Source organism: Trichosurus vulpecula, chromosome 7 (assembly GCF_011100635.1).
Source record: "Trichosurus vulpecula isolate mTriVul1 chromosome 7, mTriVul1.pri, whole genome shotgun sequence".
Classification (NCBI taxonomy): domain Eukaryota; kingdom Metazoa; phylum Chordata; class Mammalia; order Diprotodontia; family Phalangeridae; genus Trichosurus; species Trichosurus vulpecula.
This window is the reverse complement of record NC_050579.1, coordinates 61,201,488-61,220,565: the sequence shown is the minus strand read 5'-3', so window position 1 is coordinate 61,220,565 and position 19,078 is coordinate 61,201,488. Positions and strand designations below refer to the sequence as shown.

Genomic DNA, 19,078 nt, shown 5'->3' with positions numbered 1-19,078 from the left:
AACTAGACTTGGAAAGGTTCTCAAAGGTCATTTAATCCAATCCATAGCAGAACAGGAATCCCCTTCTACAGCATCTCCTCTGAGCGGTCAGCATCTATTTAAAAACTTCTATTTCCATAATGGGGAACCTACCACTTCTCGAGGTTTTAACTCATTCTGTTTTTTGAACAACTAGAGTTCTTCGAAAGTTCCTCTAGTTGTGTTAGTTTATTCTTTCTTGTTTGGAGTCAAAATATACTTCTCTGAAGTTTTGACCCATTACTCCTAGCTCCCTCAAGCCACACTGAAAAAGCCAAAAACAGCTGTCATATTCCCCACGGTCTCTTCTCCAAGCTAGATGTGCCCTGCTCCTCAGGCGACGCGGTTTTGAGTCTGGTGACCATCTTGGTTGTCCTTATCTGCCTCTGAAAATGTGGCTTCCAGAACTGCTTTGACAAGCACAGAGTACAATGGGATTCCTTATTTCTGTGAATGAGATATGATTGCCTAGCCCAAGTCCGTCAACTCTTAAATCAGTAAATATTTTTGGATATTTATGACATGTAAGGCATCACAGGATAGGCATATTTATGACTTAACCGTATGGACTGGAAGCTCCTTGAGGGGATGAGCTCTTCTCAGTGTTGTAATTATATCCGTAGCACATAACAGCGCACAGGCACCTGACAGATGCTCGTGGAGTAGAATCCTCTATAGTCACACAAAACGAAATTCATAAACACCTACTTTTTTCTAAAACGTGTTTTTTCAGATTTTTATCCTTTTCAAGTTTATTCCCAGTCTGTATCCTCTTGGAGAGCAATTAATTCTTTCTGCCCTTACACCAGGTGTTATTAAAGGGTAGCCAAGAGGGCGTCAAAAAGATAACAGATACGCTTGGCACTATTCTCCCACCTAAAAAATTATGTGGCACCAGTTAATGAAAAGGGCCTGCTTTTTTCTTTCTCAAATACAATATTCTTCCACACTTTGGGCAGCCAGGTGGCAGAGTGGAGATAGTGCGGAGCCTGGAGTCAGAAAGTTGTTTTTCACTTGTGTCTGGCTCTTTGTGACCCCATTCTGGGTTTTCTTGGCAAAGATACTAGAACAGTTTGCCTTTTCCTTCTCCATTGTGTCCCCATTTTACAGGTGAGGAACTGAAGCAAATGGGTTAAATGACTCGCCCAGGGTCATGTAGCTAGTGATTGTCTGAGGTCAGATATGAACTCGGAGCTCCCCTGACTTCAGGCCCAGTGCTCTATCCACTGCACTACCTAGACGCGAGTTCAAATCTGGCCTCAGACACAATAGCTGTCACCCTGGCCAAGTCACTTAACTCCTGTTTGCCTCAATATCCTCATCTATAAAGCGGCATACTAATAGCACCTGCCTCCCAGACAGTAATTGTAACACGCTTAACGCAGTGCCTATCACGTAATAAGTAAGCACTATATAAATGTTAGCCATTATTTTTATTTTAGAACAGTACTCCTTAAAAGGAAGAATAAACGAGAAACTTGAAAAAATCCAGTGCTGCTTATTTTGGATTATTGTGCTATGCGATGAGAAGCTTATGAGAGTAAAAGCCAATACCAGGGGAAACTGAAAAGACCAAAGAAAATACCATGGCAGAATCACTGAGAAGATAAAGGGGGGTCGATGTCCTGCTGACACTGCTCCCATGTTCTCACTGTTCTTCCTTTATTTGGTCTTGGGGGAAGAGGATATGGTGCAGATGATGGAGGGGAACTGGGTATAAAGGACTATATGAATCCTGCTGCTTACTTTTTCTTGTCTTGGTGAAAACTAGTGGGATCAGGAAAAGGGATAAAAATAATTATATAATACTTTCCACACACTGTCACTTGAAGCTCACAACAAAGCTGTGAGAAAGGTGGGACGTTTCTTAGTGTCCCCATTTTAGAGAAGGACAGGTTTAAAGAAGTTATGACTTGGCCAAGGTCATACAGCTAGCCGATGCCAGTGCTGGATTTGAACTTCAGTGGCATCAGTGCTACGTCTTGCATCATATACATATGTGTGTATATATATATATACATATGTATATATATGTATGTATTTTTTTTTACAAAAAATGTATTTTTAGTTCTCAACATTCAGTTCCACAAGCTTTTGAGTTTTAAATATTTTCTGCCTCCCCAAGATAGCATGCAATCTATTATAGGCTCTACATATATATTCGTATTAAACATTTTCACGTTAGTCATGTTGTAAAGAATTAGAACCAATGGGATGAACCACGAGAAAGAAGAAACAAAACAAAACAAAAAATAGATCAAATAGTATGCTTACATCTACATTCAGACTCCGTAGTTCTTTCTCTGGACGTGAATAGCATTTTCCATCATGAGCCTTTTGGAGTTGTCTTGGATCCTTGCATTGCTGAGAAGAACCAAGTCTATCAAAGTTAGTCATCTCACAACTGTGCACAATGTTTCTGCTCCTGTCAGCATCAGTTCATATAAGTCTTTCTAGGTTTTCCTGAAGTCTGCCTGTTTATCATTTCTTATAGCACAATAGTATATATATATATATTTCTTAAATATAGCTCACCACACTGCTTGGGGCAGATCATTTCTGTACTTTAAAAGGCTTTTAGACTGCAAACTCTTCTTTGTTACATTGGTTTGACAGATACAATTTAGTTTCTCATCCCAGTGGTCTTTAGTTCTCTGGTTCATCCTTTATTAGGGCCAAACATTTGATCACCTTGAGTACTGGAGAGATTTCCGTGCTCAATATCGCCCTCTGACCTTTTCAGTCTTTCAGACTCTCATTTACATATGAGTAAACCAAGACAGATAGAGGTTAAGTGACTTGCCCAGAGTCCTATAGCAAGTAAATATCTGAGGCAGGATTTGAACTAAGGTCTTCTTGACTCCAAGTCTAGCACTCTATCCACTACTCCACCAAACTACCTGAGACCTCCCCTTAGCCCAAGAGTTAAGTTTCTGATCAATCCAGATAATTAAAGTAAATTGTAGGGCAGGCAAATGATGTGCTGTATTATGCCTTTGAACCCCACTGTCATACCACAAGTAGAAGACTAAAATGAAATGCTACTTGTTTGTAGTTATTCCACTTTTTTAACTTAAGTGGGACAGAGAAGGTTGTTTTAGATTTAAATTCAATTCTTGCTTATCTTCATATCACTATTGGCTTAAGGGGGACAATAAATTTCTGTCCCCAGACTCCTATTTATTTGTCTACCCAGAAAACCTCTTTGCCCTCTCTACCAGTCTGGACTACAAGAATGTAGATTTAGGCATACTGGAGTTTCGAGGTCCAACACTGAAGCAATGCTGGCAGTTGAGGAAAATCGAGTAGGAAAGGTGAGGCAGGATGTCTTCCTTTCTCCATTAGTACTTCATCCATCATAGTTAGCACAATTTGAACAGCAGCACAGCCCCTCTCTCAGCTGTGTCTATTCCATTCACAAAATCTGCCAAGGAAAACTCTGATTCATCTAATTTGGTGGATCTCATGTCCAGAGTAAGGACTATTACAGGTCAAGAGTTTCTTGTCTGTTACTTAAGTCTTGATTTTCGTTTCCTGGTCTTTTAACCAAAAGACCAGAATATTATTTCTGATATTTTGAGACCCTTTGGTATAAGATTTAAGCTTCAGTTTTGCTTGCATATAGTTTATTGTTCTCAAAAGCATTAAATATACCTTTGCTTGATGCTCTAAAGGATGGCCTAGTTATGATTCTTGCACTTGGGAGATTGTCATCACATGATGATTGGAGCATAGATTGAATAAGAAGGTCATCCTGTTCAATACCCTCATTTTACCAAAGAGGAAAATAGGGATGGTAAAGGTAAAGGACTTGTCCAGGGTCATATAGGTAGTTAATAGCAGAACTAGGATTTGAACTTGGTGTCTTTTTTCCAAATTTGGCATGTTTTCTACCGCTCCAGCCTGCTGCCACATCAGTAGTGATATGAGCTATTAAGGACACAATTAAAGAAATCTAAACATTTTTATACTTTAAATTGCATACTCCTTTTTGAGATTTGATCAGGACTGGTCTCAGAGCAGCCATGTTAAACCTCCAGAGTGTGTGTGTGTGTGTGTGTGTGTGTGTGTGTTTAAAGGTCACAGTAAAAAAAATAAGCTAGAATTTCATAGAAGTTGGGAAAACTGGGAAGTAGTCTGAATATTTTTTCACTCAATTTTGTGGTGATTCTGCTCACAAATGTTTCTTTTTTGGGAAATGGAAAAAGGAAAATACCATTAAATATACAAAAATTTAACAGCTACAGATATATTTTTCAGTGAATCTTAGGCTCATATGGCTCCATACTATCAATATTGGTGGTAGCAGACAAAAGTGTGAATGTATGTTTCTGGCAAGGGGCAGGTTTTCATTTTCATCAACGCTTTCCTTTACATACTAAATCTTGGCTGCCAAGAACATTCCTCGCTGGTATTTGCAGTTGCTAAATCTGGATTTTACTTAAATACCTCCTGTCAAGTTATTTCCAAGGTTTCTTGTCCTCTCCCCCACCCCCCTCAAGGAGTTCAAGGGAGCAATTTCCTTGGCCTGACTGGGTATATTATTGGTTTGCAATCAACATTACGTGGGCCCTATTGCCGAGATTTCTGTTGCCTAAATCAACACTTGCTGCCTTTTTGTTCTCTAGGAACATGCAATAGTTGAAATGCGAGTTTTGCGTGATTGGTATATGAAAAGCCCGACTACAGCTACCGTTTCTTCCCAAGCTCTAAAGAGAGCAGGGAATGTACAGCGGATAACCCCAGGAACCATATCCATTGTTCTACAGAATGGAAGAAAGACCCAGGTTTGAGTATGGGCTCTGCCATTTACTAGCAATGGGCAAATTACTTAGATCTTTGCCTTGTTTTTCTCATTTGTAAAATGAGGAGGGTTGAACTTAGATGAGCTCCAAGGTCCCTTTTAACACACTATAATTCTCTGATTTCCTTTCTGCTGAAACCCAAATCAGCATCCCTTGCACAGCCCCATGGATTTTGCATAGCTGGAAAAATAACTGTCAAGGCCACTCTATATAGGTCACATTGTGAGAGGCAGAGGGTATAGTCTGTGAATAGCTTTGATTTTTGTAGGGGACTATCTACTTCTGCTTGTTTTGTGGCTCTTTGGATGAGTTTCCTTTCATTGTTTTCACTACAATATTCAACAACCATTTATTAAACAGCCATTATGTACCTAAAAAAGCAACATTATGTAGTGGATAGAGGATCTGGGTTCAAGTCCCATCTCGGACACATTCTGATTCTGCAACCAAGTCCTATCTCTAACACATTTTGATTCTCCAATCCAGATAACCGACTGTAAGTTGTGGTGTGTACTGGAAAGAGTTTACATACCCAAAGCTTCCACATGTCTGAACCCACTCTTCCTTGGCCCCCCAAAAGTGTAGAAAACTTTAAGGTTCTTGGCTGCTGATGCCTCCATTTCCTCAGCATTTATAATGGATATAACTTTTGGACTACTTGGTGTGCCTGCTTTAGTGTTTCATTTTTTAAAAAAATGGGGATCATAGCTTTACATCTTTTGACTTTTCTGAGTGTAACTTTATAAAAAAATTCATAATTTCTTAGTATACGCCTTGAAAACTAACAGATTTGCAAAACCTAATTGGAGGCCTTGGTCTCCAAAGAATGTAGTACATGGAAACATTCAGAGCAGTGGGCATTTTGTAAGCTGTTTTGATTGGAGGGTGTGTTTTGGAATGCCTTATCCCACAAAACTGAGTGGTGAATTTTTAAAATGGCACCATTTGTCTGTGCCCTTCCACTGTGAAAGCATAAGAGACAACTTAGAGGAAGCCCCAAAGGTCCGTTAGCTTCTAATAACCCTCACCCTCAGTAGATAATGCCAAGATGTTGCCACAGAATGCTGTGGAGGCGGCAATTAGGCACGCTCCACCTCCGGTAGAGAATGGCTGTGCTGTGAGTATTGGCTGATCTATCATTTTTTTTCTTTTTTCAAAAAACATATTAAAATTAGCCTTTAATCTTTTTTAAACATTTATTAATTTTTAGCATTTAAAAATCTTTTTGAGTTACAAATTCTGTGCCTCCCTCCAGGTCCTCTCCCACCCACTGAGAAGGCAAGCAGTATGATACCCATTATACATTGGCCTGTGATTTCTGACCACCCAAACAGTCACTTCAAATTATCCAATTTCCCAAACCAGTAGTCCAGCCCTGCCTGTTTTTTTTTCCCAATGTGTACCTGCTGATTAATGAGAACTAGAAGAGCCCACAATCCTTGAGGTTTTCTTTGATGATGATATCTGTAACCGCATCAAACACAAATTTGACATTCTGTGTGTCTGTTGCACAAGTCATATGACTGTAGATTTCTTTGACGTCTTTTCGCATGTTTAGGTCAAGGAACTGGCTCTTTATGTAATTTCCTGCATCCTCATAGGAGTTGTTCCCTAGTTTTCCAACAAAAAACAAACAGGGCTTGAACAATATGGTTTACCTTCCTCATTGGTCACATAATAGTTGGGCAGATGATCTCATCTTCAAAAAGTAGTGATAACATCTAACATCTGCATTTCTTTCAGAAGCAACTGATGAGCACCTCCGTGCCTGTTGCTTTTATCCGAGTTCTCTGTTGCATAAGAAACCCCCAGAGGCCACCACTCCACTGCTAGCCCAGGATTCTCAACATCACTGCCACTGCCTTTGACACTTACCATTGTACTCAGGAAAGCAAATGCTGAGGTGAACCTTCTTGATCTTCTCCTCAAAGAGGTCCTTCTTGTTGAGAAAGAGGACGATGGAAGTAGCCGCAAAGAACTTGTGGTTACATATGCTGTTGAACAGGTGCAGAGACTCATGCATGCGGTTCTGGTGGAAGAAAAAGTCAGACAAGAACAGGAGCACCTTTCCACCCAGTCCCTGGCCCCCTTCCTCTTAGAGGTAGAACAAAACAGGCAGAGAAGCAGCTGAGACTGACACAGCTGAAACTGTCTTTAAAGGCTACCTCCCTTCAGCTGCCTTTGGGACCAAGCAGAATAAATCTAATCCCTCATGATAATCATGATAACCCTTCAACGACTTGAGGATATCTGTCATGTGTCCCTTCAAAGAGGCAGCATGGGAGGATAGAAAGATATGGAGTCATCTGGGTTTTGAATCCTGGCTCTGCTTCTCAATACTTTTGTGACCTTAGACAAATTACTTATCCTCTCTGGCCCACAATTTTCTCATCTGTAAAATAACAGAGTTCAATTAAATAGCCCCTGAGGACCCTCCCAGATCTAAATCTATAATCCTTTGATCTTGAATTCTCCAAATGGGAGAACAAGGAAATTTCTTATCTCATCTAGATACATATAAACTTGTTTCTGAGTTTTAGTTACTCTCTAATTGTGGATTTACAGAAAAAGCTAGACTTGATTTTAACCAGCTGTTTTGAACAACCGAAAAAGGTCTCCTGTAAACGGAGGGTGGGGGAAGGAGGTGTTCCCTTACTGTGTTTTCTATAGCTATATCTCTTATCTCCTGCAGGGATTATTATTGGGGAAAGTACAGATGCTGTTTTTTCAGCTGGAGGGAGGAGGTCAGATCAACAGTCAACAGTGGTATTACAGGTTGCTGTGTGGTTAAGGAATTTCTCTCCCTGGGAACCCAGCTCAGCTTGATGGTTGGGGAGGAGAAAAGATGTTGATAAACATGAGCGTGTTACTATTTCTGCTTTCCCTCCTTTCTCTGTGCATTGTTTAGAGCAGGGGTCGTGGGCACAGCTGTGGGCTCACAGATCCCAACCCCATCCCTAAGTAAGGTTCTTGAGTATTATTGGGTCAACAAGTATTTATTAAGAGCTTACTAAGTGCCAGGGACTGTGCTTAGGTGACAGTGTATACACATTAAACCCAGATGTGGGTGGGGTTGAGATGGCTCCAGTTAGTGGGTGCCTTGCTGAGGCCTTGGATATTTACCATAGATTCTAGGCAAATTCTCCCAAATCTCAATAGCAGAAGAAAATTTTGGAGGCCCCAGATACTACAGCAATAGGGGAGGCAGTGGGATTACCCTGTGGCAATCCAGAAGCAACTCTTTCCCTCTCTATGCTAGAACAAAGGATAGATACTTCCCATGGAATTGTTTGCATGTTTACCTCTGGAGGATGGGGCTCCTTGGTATAGCTCAGATCTTTCAGGGTAGAGGCTGCTGTAGACCTCACCCACCTTGGCTCAGCACCAGGGCCAAAACCCTCTTCCTTATACAAATTGGTTTAAATAATATAGAATTCAGTTTGTCAAGCAGTAAATGCCTACCATGGTCCAGGTACTGTGCTAGGCAGCAAAGATAGAGAATGGACCCTGCCCTCAAGGAACTTACTTCTCCTAAAGGGATACATTGTGTACACAAATATGATACAAGACAATCTGAGGAGGGTGAATGCACCAAAAAGAGAAAGGGAGGGGGTAATGAAGACAAGGCTTCCGAGAGGCAGAGATGAGGTGGGAGATGGAACCCTTTCACTTCTGGTTCTAAAGAAAATGACCCTGTGATCCCTGTTCCGTGCACATACACACGGTTGCCTCAGCCTGTTACAAACCAACTCGTGTCCAAGGCTATAGTAGTCATAGTTTCACGTGCTGTGGGTGTACGTGGTGGACTAAGCTGGGTCTGTGCTCCTCTACTGTAGCCAGAAGATATCTAACACTGCCTCAAACTCCACTGGGAATCTTGAACTGGAATTGATAAATTAAAAATAAAAATGCTGTTTCATTGATGACTGAGGTAGGTTGAGGCCACGGAGGACAAAGAGAAGGAATGGGTTCAAGAGACGGCCCTCCTGTTTCTGGAGCGTAAACTTACTGGAAATCAATGCTTCTCAGTGATTTGAGTTTGAAATTACTCTAGAGCAAGGGCCTGGCCTGACCCTGACACCTTCCTCCACTCCTGTTGAGCAGAAGTCTAAAAGTTCAGTAGGAATTAATCCTGGGAAGTCACTCCACCATTGTGTTTGCCATCCAGGAAGCATTTAATTAAATCCAACACACAGTTACTGACAACCTGACTGTGTGCTGCAAGGATAAAAACAAAGAGCTCATGTCCTACTAGCCCCTTTAACTTTGTTCCCCCTGGGCAGTTCTGTTGGACTTCAGGTGGGACCGTACAACCTCTGCTAGTAAGGTCGAACAGAGATGCAAGCTTTACTTCCTCTTTTCTGGTTATCATTTTTATCTTCACTACCCTATTCCTCCACGCTCCTCCCCTCCCTTGCCTGCCCCCATACACAAAGGCAGAAAGGAAAAGTTCTCCTAGTGACCTGGTGATGTTCTCGGTCCTTGAATACTCTGACTGAGATTATAGCCTTTGTACTCCTATGGGACAAAGTGAGCTAAAAAAAGAAAACTGACCAGCTTTCTCAAATTCTAAAGCCCAAGGGCACCTTACCAGAGTCTGAGTAGCAGGAGCAGGGTATCTGTTTTTGTGCATGTGCAGAAGAATCTGATTCTGAAAATGAACCCTGGTTGAAATCACGCAAGTTGGGAAATAATAGAATGAAAGCTTAAAGTAAAAGTCACCCAGGAGTTAGTGGAACTGGCTGCCCTACTTGGCACAAATTCTACTCACCACTTCATCATCTTCCACAAGTACCATGTCGTAGGCACTTAGGGCTCCACAGAAAATGATGCAGGTAACACCTTCAAAACAGTGGATCCATTTCTTGCGCTCTGACCTCTGCCCTCCCACGTCAAACATCCTGGGGGAAGAAGCCACTTGTCTCACAAATGCTGCTTACCTGTGACCTGAAAGCCTGCGTGCTCATCATGGAGATATAGCCACCTCTCGAGAAGAGCATGGTGGCCCTCTGCCACATCAAGGACTAGGGCTGCCAGAGGGGCCAGCATCAGGAAAATGGATCTAATTTGTGTGCCTAAGGGGGTAGGGAAACACACACCCACCTGAAGTTCAAGTCTTTGACTGAGAACTTGGTCTCAATGATGCCTGTAGTTTTGACCCGAGACCGTAGAACATCTTGCTCATTGGGAAGGTAGTCAGCAGCTGTTATTCGATCCAGCTGATTGAGATAGCTAGACAAGAGATCATAATTAGCAGCAATGTTACCCAATGGCCAAGAAGAGCTTCTTGCATTTCTAGAGTTTTTATTTTTAAAATGCTTTCATTTTTCATTTCAGTCCCACCATCTCTGTGCCGTAGAGCAGACCTAATTTCCAATTTTAACATTGTCTCTTCCAAGATTCTGAGAGACAATGACTTGTCCAAGGTCATAGAACTAACAGAAGGAGAAGCAGGTACTGTAGGGGAAAAAAAGCATTTGGAAGACCTGGATTCTAATTCTGTGATTCTAGACAAGTCATCGCTCAAGCTCTCAGAGCCTCAGCTTTATCTACAAAAGGAGGGGATTGTTCCAGACATCCCTAAGTGCCTTCCAGTTCTATTTCCTGTAATATATCCTCTCTCCCACAAACCTTGTACTGTAGAGCCTCTGAAAGACATCTTTATTATGCAACCACAGTTTTGTTCCTCCGGCCTCACACCCACTACTTACATGTAGGTTGGGCCCAAATTGTATAGAACCCTGAATACCAGGTTAAGGAGTCTTTCAGACATTCTTCTTTTCCATGCTACTCCCTCCACCCAAGCAGGAGGAGCTTAAGGGCCGCACTGAGGGGCAGGACCACATTGGCTGTTGGCTGGTAGCCATTGGCCTCATAAAGTCCAAGCTGACCTCATTTCCCTAGGGTTGGCTAGGCTTGGAACTTTTCTTCTTTCCATGGTTTTCTAAGCATTTTAAATAGATAGGACAAAGGACTAAGAGGCAGCACTGAGAAGGGAGTTCAATTCAGCCAACATTTAAGTATCTATTACGTGTAAGAAACTGAAGATACAAAATAAGACACAAACTTTGCCTTCAAGGAGCTTATGCTCTAAAAGGGAAGAAGGGACATATATACTTCCTGTCCATCTCCAAACCATGCCTTTTCCAGTTCATCATCTCTACCTCCTCTGTGGAACTTTGGACTCCAGCTCTGGAACCACCCCAGCTGGACTCTGATTGGTGAGCTTTTGCCTGGGTTCAGGCCTCTGCAACCCCACTCCCTTCCAGCTGCTGTTTATGAGTTATGCCTCATTAGAATGTAAGGCAGGGACTGTCTTGTATTTTTATCCCAACACAGCACAGCCTTTGACATGTGTTGTTCAGGTGTTTCAGTCGTGTCCAACTCTGTGACCTCATTTGGGGTTTTCTTGGCAAAGATACTGGAATGGTTTTCCATTTCCTGCTCCAGTTCATTTTACAGATAAGAAAGCTGAGGCAAACAGAGTTAAGTGATTCACCCATGATCACACAACTAATAAATGTCTGAAGCCAGATTTGAACTCAGGAAGATGAATCTTCCTGACTCCAGGCCCACTGTCCTATCCACTGTACCACCTAGCTGCCTTTGCTTGGCTCATAGTAAGCACTTAATAAATGCTTTATTTCTCTGTCTAATTTGAATTCAAGAAGTCCAAACAAAGTACTATGAGAAATTCAAGGAGAGAGAGATCACTTCTAACTGAGGGAAATCAGGGAAAGCTTCAAATGAGTGACACCCAAGTTGGGCCTTGGAAGAAGGGATTCCAGCAGGCAGGAGTGAGGAGATGGGTGGAAGAAAAGCATTAAAAGAGTCCATGACATCAAAAAGTTAGATTTTGAGGGGAACACAACTGATTCCATCTTGTCCTACATTTGCTGTTATTATATTTCTTTTACTTTCTGTTTGATGCTTCATTAACATTACTGAATGTCTCCTATACTCCCTTCCCCCTAATCGAGTTCCAGTTAATTACAAAAGAAGAAATTGAGACTGGGGAATTAAGAGTTGTCCATGGTCACACCAATAGTAATTAGTAGAGTAGGGCAGCTAGGTGGCTCATTGGATAAAGTACAGGGGCTACAGTCAGGAAGACCTGAATTCAAAACCAGCCTCAGATACTTACTAGCTGGGTGACCCTGGGCAAGTCACTTAACCCCATTTGCCTCAGTTTCATGATCTGGAAAATGAACAGGAGAAGGAAATGGCAAACTATTCCAGTATTCTGGCAAGAAAATCCCAAATGGGGACATGACTGAACAACAGCAGGAACTCCTGACTCTTGGGAACCAATGCCAAATTGGTATGTAGCACCAGTTGGTGCTATGTGGCAAGCTGTGTTGAATAGGCCATTGTGGGGCCATTCTCTATTACATCTCCCCAAGGGTATGCATGGCAGAAGAGCAAGAGCCTAGATTTAGAGCTGGAAGGGACCTCAGAAGCCATCTAGTTCAACTCCTCCATTTTATAGATGAAGATACTGAGGCCAGGAAGCTCAAATAACCTTGTCCAACATCGCACAGGTAGTAAACAATGGAGATGGAATTTGCACCCAGGCCCCCTGACTTCCAAGCCCACTCTGCTTCCCTGACATGTAGAACCTGGGAGAGTAGAAAAAGGGTGGTATGAGCCAGATGGAAGCATTTGTTGTAACAGAGGACAGTGTCAGCACTAGAGTTAGAAAATTTAGGGTCAACATCTGTCTCTGCTACTATGACTTTGGGAAAGTTAACCTAAACTTTCTAGGCCTCAGTTTCTCCATCTATGGAGCAAGGAGAGTTGGACTCACTTTGAAGACTCCTTCCAGCTCTAAATGTATGACCCTATGATCTTAGCTTTGGGTTTCAGTTGTCATTCCTACCCTGATGTGCCATTACAGAATTACTGAATCATAGTATTTAAAGTTGGAAGGAATGGTCAAAGGATATGAACAGGCAGTTTTCAGAGGAAGAAATTAAAGCTATCTATAGGCATATGAAAAAATGCTCAAAATCACTACTGATTAGAGAAATGCAAATCAAAACAACTCTTAGATACCACATCTCTCCTGTCAGATTGGCTAAAATAACAAAACAGGAAAATGATAAATGCTGGAGAGGCTGTGGGAAAATTGGAACATTGTTGCATTGCTGGTGGAGTTGTGAGCTGATCCAGCCATTTTGGAGAGCAGTTTGGAACTATGCCCAAAGGGCTATAGATATGTTCATACCCTTTGACCCAGCAATACCACTTCTAGGGTTGTATCCCAAAGAAATCACACAAGCAGGAAAAGGACCCATATGTACAAGGATATTTATAGCGGCTCTTTTTGTGGTAGCCAAGAATTGGAAATCAAAGGGGTGCCCATCAATTGGGGAATGGCTGAACAAGCTGTGGTATATGAAGGTGATGGAATACTACTGTGCCATAAGAAATGGGGATGATGCAGACTTCGTAACAACCTGGAAAAACCTACACGACATAATGCTGAGTGAGCAAAGCAGAGCCAGGAGAACGTGGTGCACAGCCACAGATATATGGATTCCATGAGGACCAACCCTGACATACTGCGCTCTTCTCAGCAACCTAAGGTGCAAGGACAACTCCAGGGGACTCAAGATGGAGAATGCTGTCTTCATCCAGAGAAAGAACTGTGAAGTTTGAATACAGATCGAGGCGCACTACATGCTCGCCTTTTTTGCTTCTCTTTTGTTTTTGTTTTTGGGTTGTTTTTTTTTTTTGGTTCTGTTTCTTCTTTCTCATGATTCATTCCATTGGTCAAAATTCTTCTCCACAACTTGACTAGTGCATAAATTAATTCAATGCGAAGTTATACATGACAGTTATATGAGATTCCATGCCGTCTTGGGGAGGGAGGGGGGAGGAAGGGGAGAAAATCTGGAACTCAAAACTATGTAGAACCGTGTGTGGTAAACTAAAATAAATAAATAAATTAAAAAAAAAAGTTGGAAGGAATGTTAACAGCTATATAGTCTAACCCAGACTTGAAAGGAGTCCCTACTATAACACACTGGACAAGTTGACATCTGGCCTCTGCTTACAGACCTCCCACCTCCCAAGGCCATCCATTCCACTTCAGGACAACTCTGATTTTTCCTGATATCCAGCCCCAATTCACTTCTTAGCAACTTCCACCCACTGTGGCCTAGTCAAACAGGACATGTCTAATCCTTCCACATGACAGTCCTTCAGATATTTGAAGACCATGATTATATATCATAACCCTAACCCCAAATCTCCAGACTTTAGCCATCTCTCCAGTTCCTTGACCAATCCTTATGTGATGTGAGTACAAGTCCCTTCACTGTTCAGTTTGCTGTCTTCTGGACACTCGGGGACTTCTTAAATCATAGCACCCAGAACTAAACACAATAGTCCAAATGAGGTCTGACCAAGGCAGAATACAAAGGTTCTATCGCCTCCTTATTTCTGGAATCTATGCCCCCCAATTCAGCCCAAGAGCCTATTCACTTTTTTTGACCATAACATTATACTATGAGCTCATATCAATATTATATTTAGACTATATATTTTTTAACCATACTTATGAAATTGGCTTGGTTTTTTAACCCCAAATATGACTAAATGCATATTGAATTAGTGATGCAAGGGGCAAGTCCTGTGATCAGCACCTCCCAGGGTAAGTTCTGACCTTCTGGCATCAGATACTTACTAAGAGGCAGAGTCATTGAGTTGGTACTCCGCAGCACGTTCAAAGCAGGCCTGCACCCCCCCATCTTTCCACAATCTTTTAATGATGGCTGCCAGCTCAGGAGACATGGTTCCTTCTTCCATAGAATCAGCCATGTTGTTAAGCTGTTGTCCATCATCCTACCAGTGAGAGAACCGGGAAAGTGCTTAATGAGGAGGAGCTTCCAGAAGGGTGGTGCTACTGACTTTAACGTTTTCCCAAACCTTGAGATAGAAATAATTCTTCCAGGTCAAGGGTTTATGTTGGTAATGCCAATTTAGTTTCTGTTTAAGTTCTAGCTGGGGCATGTGTTCAGAGTGCTATCTCAGGGTTGCTTCTAAAATGACCTCTCTCAAGCCAGAAGGTGGCAACAGATCCTGCAAGCTATATGTCTGATGGCTAGTAGAAGCTTCCTGCCCACTCCCTGGTGCCACTTCCCTCCTTGGTGAGTCTAGAAATGGCAGCCAAGAGAGGGAAAAGTGGGGTCCCTGTAATAGACAGCCAGGATCTAAAGGCTTTATTCCTTCAAGAAGGGTAAGGGTGCAAGAGACATCACCTCCTGCCCTGCAACTTCTCATCTTACCTAAACTCAAAAGAATTAAAGAATTTCTGTTCTGGAACCCTGAATTTAGCTCCTCTTCTTGGTTCCTGGTCAGGACATTTTAGAAGCATCACTGAGATAGGCTTTTGAGTACATAATGATTATAATTGACAAACATGTATCTTCTAGAACATAAAGGACTGAAAAGACATTTCATAACCACCTCTAGGTTTGTGAAAGGTTATTAGGGAGGGGAGTGACTGCCCGTTCTTCTCTGTGACCAAACAAGAGATACTGGGTTTAGATTGCAGGAGAACGGAGTGTGGTGTAATGGGTGGGTGAGGAAACGCAAATAAAAACAAAGCAGTGGCCTGTGAGTCATGAGATGTACGTTCCAGTTTGTGCTTCGCCATTGTGTGGCTTCAGGCAAGTCTGTTCATTTCCCAGGGCCTCTACTTCTTCATCTGTAAAATAAGACATTTAGGCCCAAGGTTCCTTCTAGTTCTCTGCAAGAAGCAGAGAATATGGTTGGTGTTTTGTGTTTTTTGTTTCTTCACTTAAGATCACAGGATCATAGATTTTGAGCCAAAAGGGACTTAAAGGCGTCTGATTCAACTCTTTGATGAAACAGATGAGGAAGCTGTGGTCTAGGAAGGATCTCTGGCTTGCCTAAGGGCATACAGGTAGTAGGGAGGATTTGAACTCAGGACCTCTGACTCCAAAGCCAGCTTACCTCACAGTTGGGTGACTTCATCCTGAGGTTTCTTTATCAGTGATCCCGTTTTCCCACCTTGCCCCCTTCCCATCATGCCTAGCACCCTGGATGTACACATACCACATGAGATGACTCTGCGTAGTCAATGCCCAGGGTGGACATGGCACGGGTGATGGCCAGAATGGACTGTAGCACATTGCCGTAGATAATGGTTTTGAACTCCAAACACTCCTCTGGTGTGTAGCCATCCTGGTGTATGATTCTAGAAGACAGAGCAAAGCTCTAATCCTCAGGTAGGCCTGGGGAGCCAGAGAGTGCCTAACTCACTGTGCTTGTTGCTTTTCCATGTGGGGTAAGAGAGACAAAGGGACTCCTTAATGCCAGGTGACTGGAAACCCACACCTGGTGCCCTCTCTGGCCCAGATGGGACCAAATGGGGTTAACCAATATGGGTCTGGAAGAATGGGACAGAATATCCCTCTGCTGCATCCTGGGTATCTGGGGCTCTTCTCCCCTCCCTCCCCCTGCCCCTTACTTCTCCCAAGTCTAGGGTCCTACTCACTTCATCTGTTTTACGATGGTACTCTTTCCTGATTCCCCAGCACCTGCAAGGAGAGAACAGTTTGCCTTGAGCCCCACCCTGTACGTTCTTCAGACCATAGAGAGGAGGAATCCGTATGAAATTCGTGTCTCTCCCTTGAAAAAATAAATCCATGCTATCCTTGGGTTCAGACTTGAGGAGAAGGAAGGAAATTTTCCTCCCAGATGCCTGCCTCCTTCCCTCTCTTCCTTGTGCTTGACTCCTATAGACCCAGATTGGTAGGATGGGTTTGGAGACAGTATTTCCTACTCTTCCTTTCTTTGCTCTCCTTTTCTGACTCAGATGGTTGGCTCTAGATTAGGGTTCCCCTTTTCACCCCCACATCTCTGTAGCCATGACTCGTTACTGAGTTCTCTCCAGCTCCTTTTCTTAATCTGGCCTCTGTGATGCAGACTCAGGAATGGCCTCCATCTTCTTCCTCTTCCACCTGCTTCCAATTCTCTATTTTCTTCCCCCCATTGTTCCTCCCCTTTATCACCACATTATACCTCTTTTCTCTAAGCAGCTTATTCTGAACTGACCGAAAGCTGCTTGGGCTTAAGAAAAGATCATTTAGTAGCCTGAACATCTCCTTTCCACCAGCTGGGTGAGGGGTGATGTCTGCAGCCTCCTGAGCCAATTAACCCTGAGGTTCCTGGGGCCTATCTGAGCTTTCCACTTGGATTCAACATATTTTAGTTTGATTCAGTCTCCTGTGCCCCCATTCCCATCCTTAGCTAAACTACTCCAGGTGTAAATGTGATCAGATAGATTGAGAGACTTTCTATAGCTTAGACAACAGACCTGCTCAGAAATTCTCCAGGTGGTAAGCATCTCCCCTCCCCACTCCCCTCCCCTTAAGTGAAGGCTACCATAGGTGAAGACTATCCTTACCCCTACTCCAATTTTCTGCCCCCCGCACCCCGAGAGCTCTTATTTCTGTTGCTCCCCAATTTTTCTTCTCTTGTAGGGAGTCCAAGCAACTTGGCAAGATCAATGCCAGATAAGACTGGCTTTGGGCCCTTGAAACCCTTGGTTTCAACATGGCATCCTTTGGAGTTCCGATGAGGATGAACTTTCTGAAGAGGTAGTAAGTTCCCCATCTCTGGAAGGATTTGAGCAAAGGCTGAAAAACCACTTGTTGGAAATGCTGTTCATCCACTGGGCTTGGAAGAGATAATTCTGAATCCTTTTCTAATTCAGATTCTATGGCCTACCCCATACTTGGGTTCTTTTAGCCTACCCCTTTACCTGAACTATCCCTCCTCCAAAAAAGGAAGGTGCCCATATGGTCAGAGTTTTCAGTGCTTGATACCCGCTCTATCAGAGGGGAGTGTTGAATTTGATCAAGTGGCCTGGTACCTTTTCCATAACTTCCATTCTCATCCCAGTCTGCCAAGAGCCTGAGAATGAGAGAACACCTCTCTCCAGGAAGAGGCAAGAATCAGCCAACAACCTTAGGGGTAGCAGTCCATCAACAAGCATGTATTAAGTATCTACTATGTGTCAGGTACTGAGCTAAATGCTGCGGATTTAAATTCAAGCAAAAAGAAAGCCTATGCCCTAAAGGAACTTGTTTTCTAATGGGTGAAGACAAAACATAAAAGGGATGCTGAAAATCTGGGTCAGGGGAAGGGGGCATGATGGTTAAGTCCAGAGAATGAGGTCTCTGACCCTTCTCAAAAATGGAGGTTCCAAGGAGAACTCACCAATGGAAGAAGGGGCCCATGGGAGTAGAGTCAGGAGAGCTGAGGCATGATGGCTAAGTAGCAGAGAGGGGAGTGATGCTAGACAAAGATATGATTCCCTTCCCCGATTCCCTCCCTGCCAACCACTGGTACCTCACCCAACAATAATAGCTTGACAGTCTTTGCCTCTTTGTCCGCGTCCTCCTGAAGCTTCTTCTCCAGCTCCCTAGACCTCTTGGCCAGTTCTTTGTCCTCAGCACTGGCTCCGCTCCCCATCTCGATCTTCTTTCCTCAGCTTGCTCTCCAACAGTGTTCTCCTTTAGGGTTTCCTCAAGTGGGGTGGGAAAGAGGAGAAGGAAGAAGGGGATAGAAGGATAGTTGTCACCCGACTTCGGAAAGTTGGAGGTAGGGCTGGGTCTAGCTGAGAGAGCAGACCTCGACAGGGAGTTTCTTCTCTGTTTCCCTCCTTGGATCCTCTTTTCTTATCCCAGGGATTGGAAGCTTTATGTCCACCCATGTGATAGGGAAAGCCAATTAAGGAGTTTGAGATGACAAACGGCAAAGACTAGAAGGCTGGGGTAGGGGGAGAAGGGGTAGAAGGGAGGGAAAGGTGGAATGTGGAGGATTTGGGGGGGTTTTCTCAGTCTGGACTTTTAATTATATCAGTGTGAGGAACTCCCTGTATTAAAACTCCCTCTACCAATGCAGATCAATAACTCTTCTTTGACTTAAAGTATTAGAAAGATACCAGAGGCCACTCAGTTGTGTCTTGCCCATGAATATCTTTCAGAATTAGGACTTGAACCTAGATCTTCCCTCCTGGAAGAATCAGAAAAGGTCCCTTAAAGGAAGCAACACTTGAGCTGAGCCTTGATGGGAGAGGTAAGGAAGGAGAGCATTCCAGGGATGAGAAAGAACTTCTGTTGAGGTATAGGAGGCAGGAGATGGAACATCAACATGGTGGGAACAAAAAGCAGACCTGTTGGGCTAGACTATAGGGTCCATGATAGGGAGTAATCGGA

The 19,078-nt window shown here is 43.1% G+C and overlaps 1 protein-coding gene across 1 annotated transcript; it reads right to left on the bottom strand.

Moving 5' to 3' along the window:
- Positions 1–6,124: 6,124 nt before the first annotated feature.
- On the bottom strand, positions 6,125–18,332 carry GNAT2 (G protein subunit alpha transducin 2). The gene is made up of 8 exons (XM_036767333.1): positions 18,215–18,332; positions 16,351–16,393; positions 15,909–16,050; positions 14,515–14,672; positions 9,927–10,055; positions 9,595–9,724; positions 6,699–6,852; positions 6,125–6,434 (listed from the first exon to the last, which is right to left on the bottom strand). Exons 1-8 carry the CDS (start codon positions 18,330–18,332, stop codon positions 6,244–6,246), a joined length of 1,065 nt encoding a protein of 354 aa, XP_036623228.1. The 3' UTR covers positions 6,125–6,243.
- Between the last annotated feature and the right edge of the window lie 746 nt (positions 18,333–19,078).

Bases quoted from the DNA above. Each gene is read 5' to 3' on its own strand.
- GNAT2 (XM_036767333.1), bottom strand. From the start codon at position 18,332: ATGGGGAGCGGAGCCAGTGCTGAGGACAAAGAACTGGCCAAGAGGTCT. The intron at 6,853-9,594 runs GTGAGTAGAATT...TTCTTCCACCAG, and splicing joins TTGTGGAAGATGATGAAGTG to AACCGCATGCATGAGTCTCT. The intron at 6,435-6,698 runs GTAAGTGTCAAA...TTGGAAAACTAG, and splicing joins TTGCTTTCCTGAGTACAATG to GGAACAACTCCTATGAGGAT.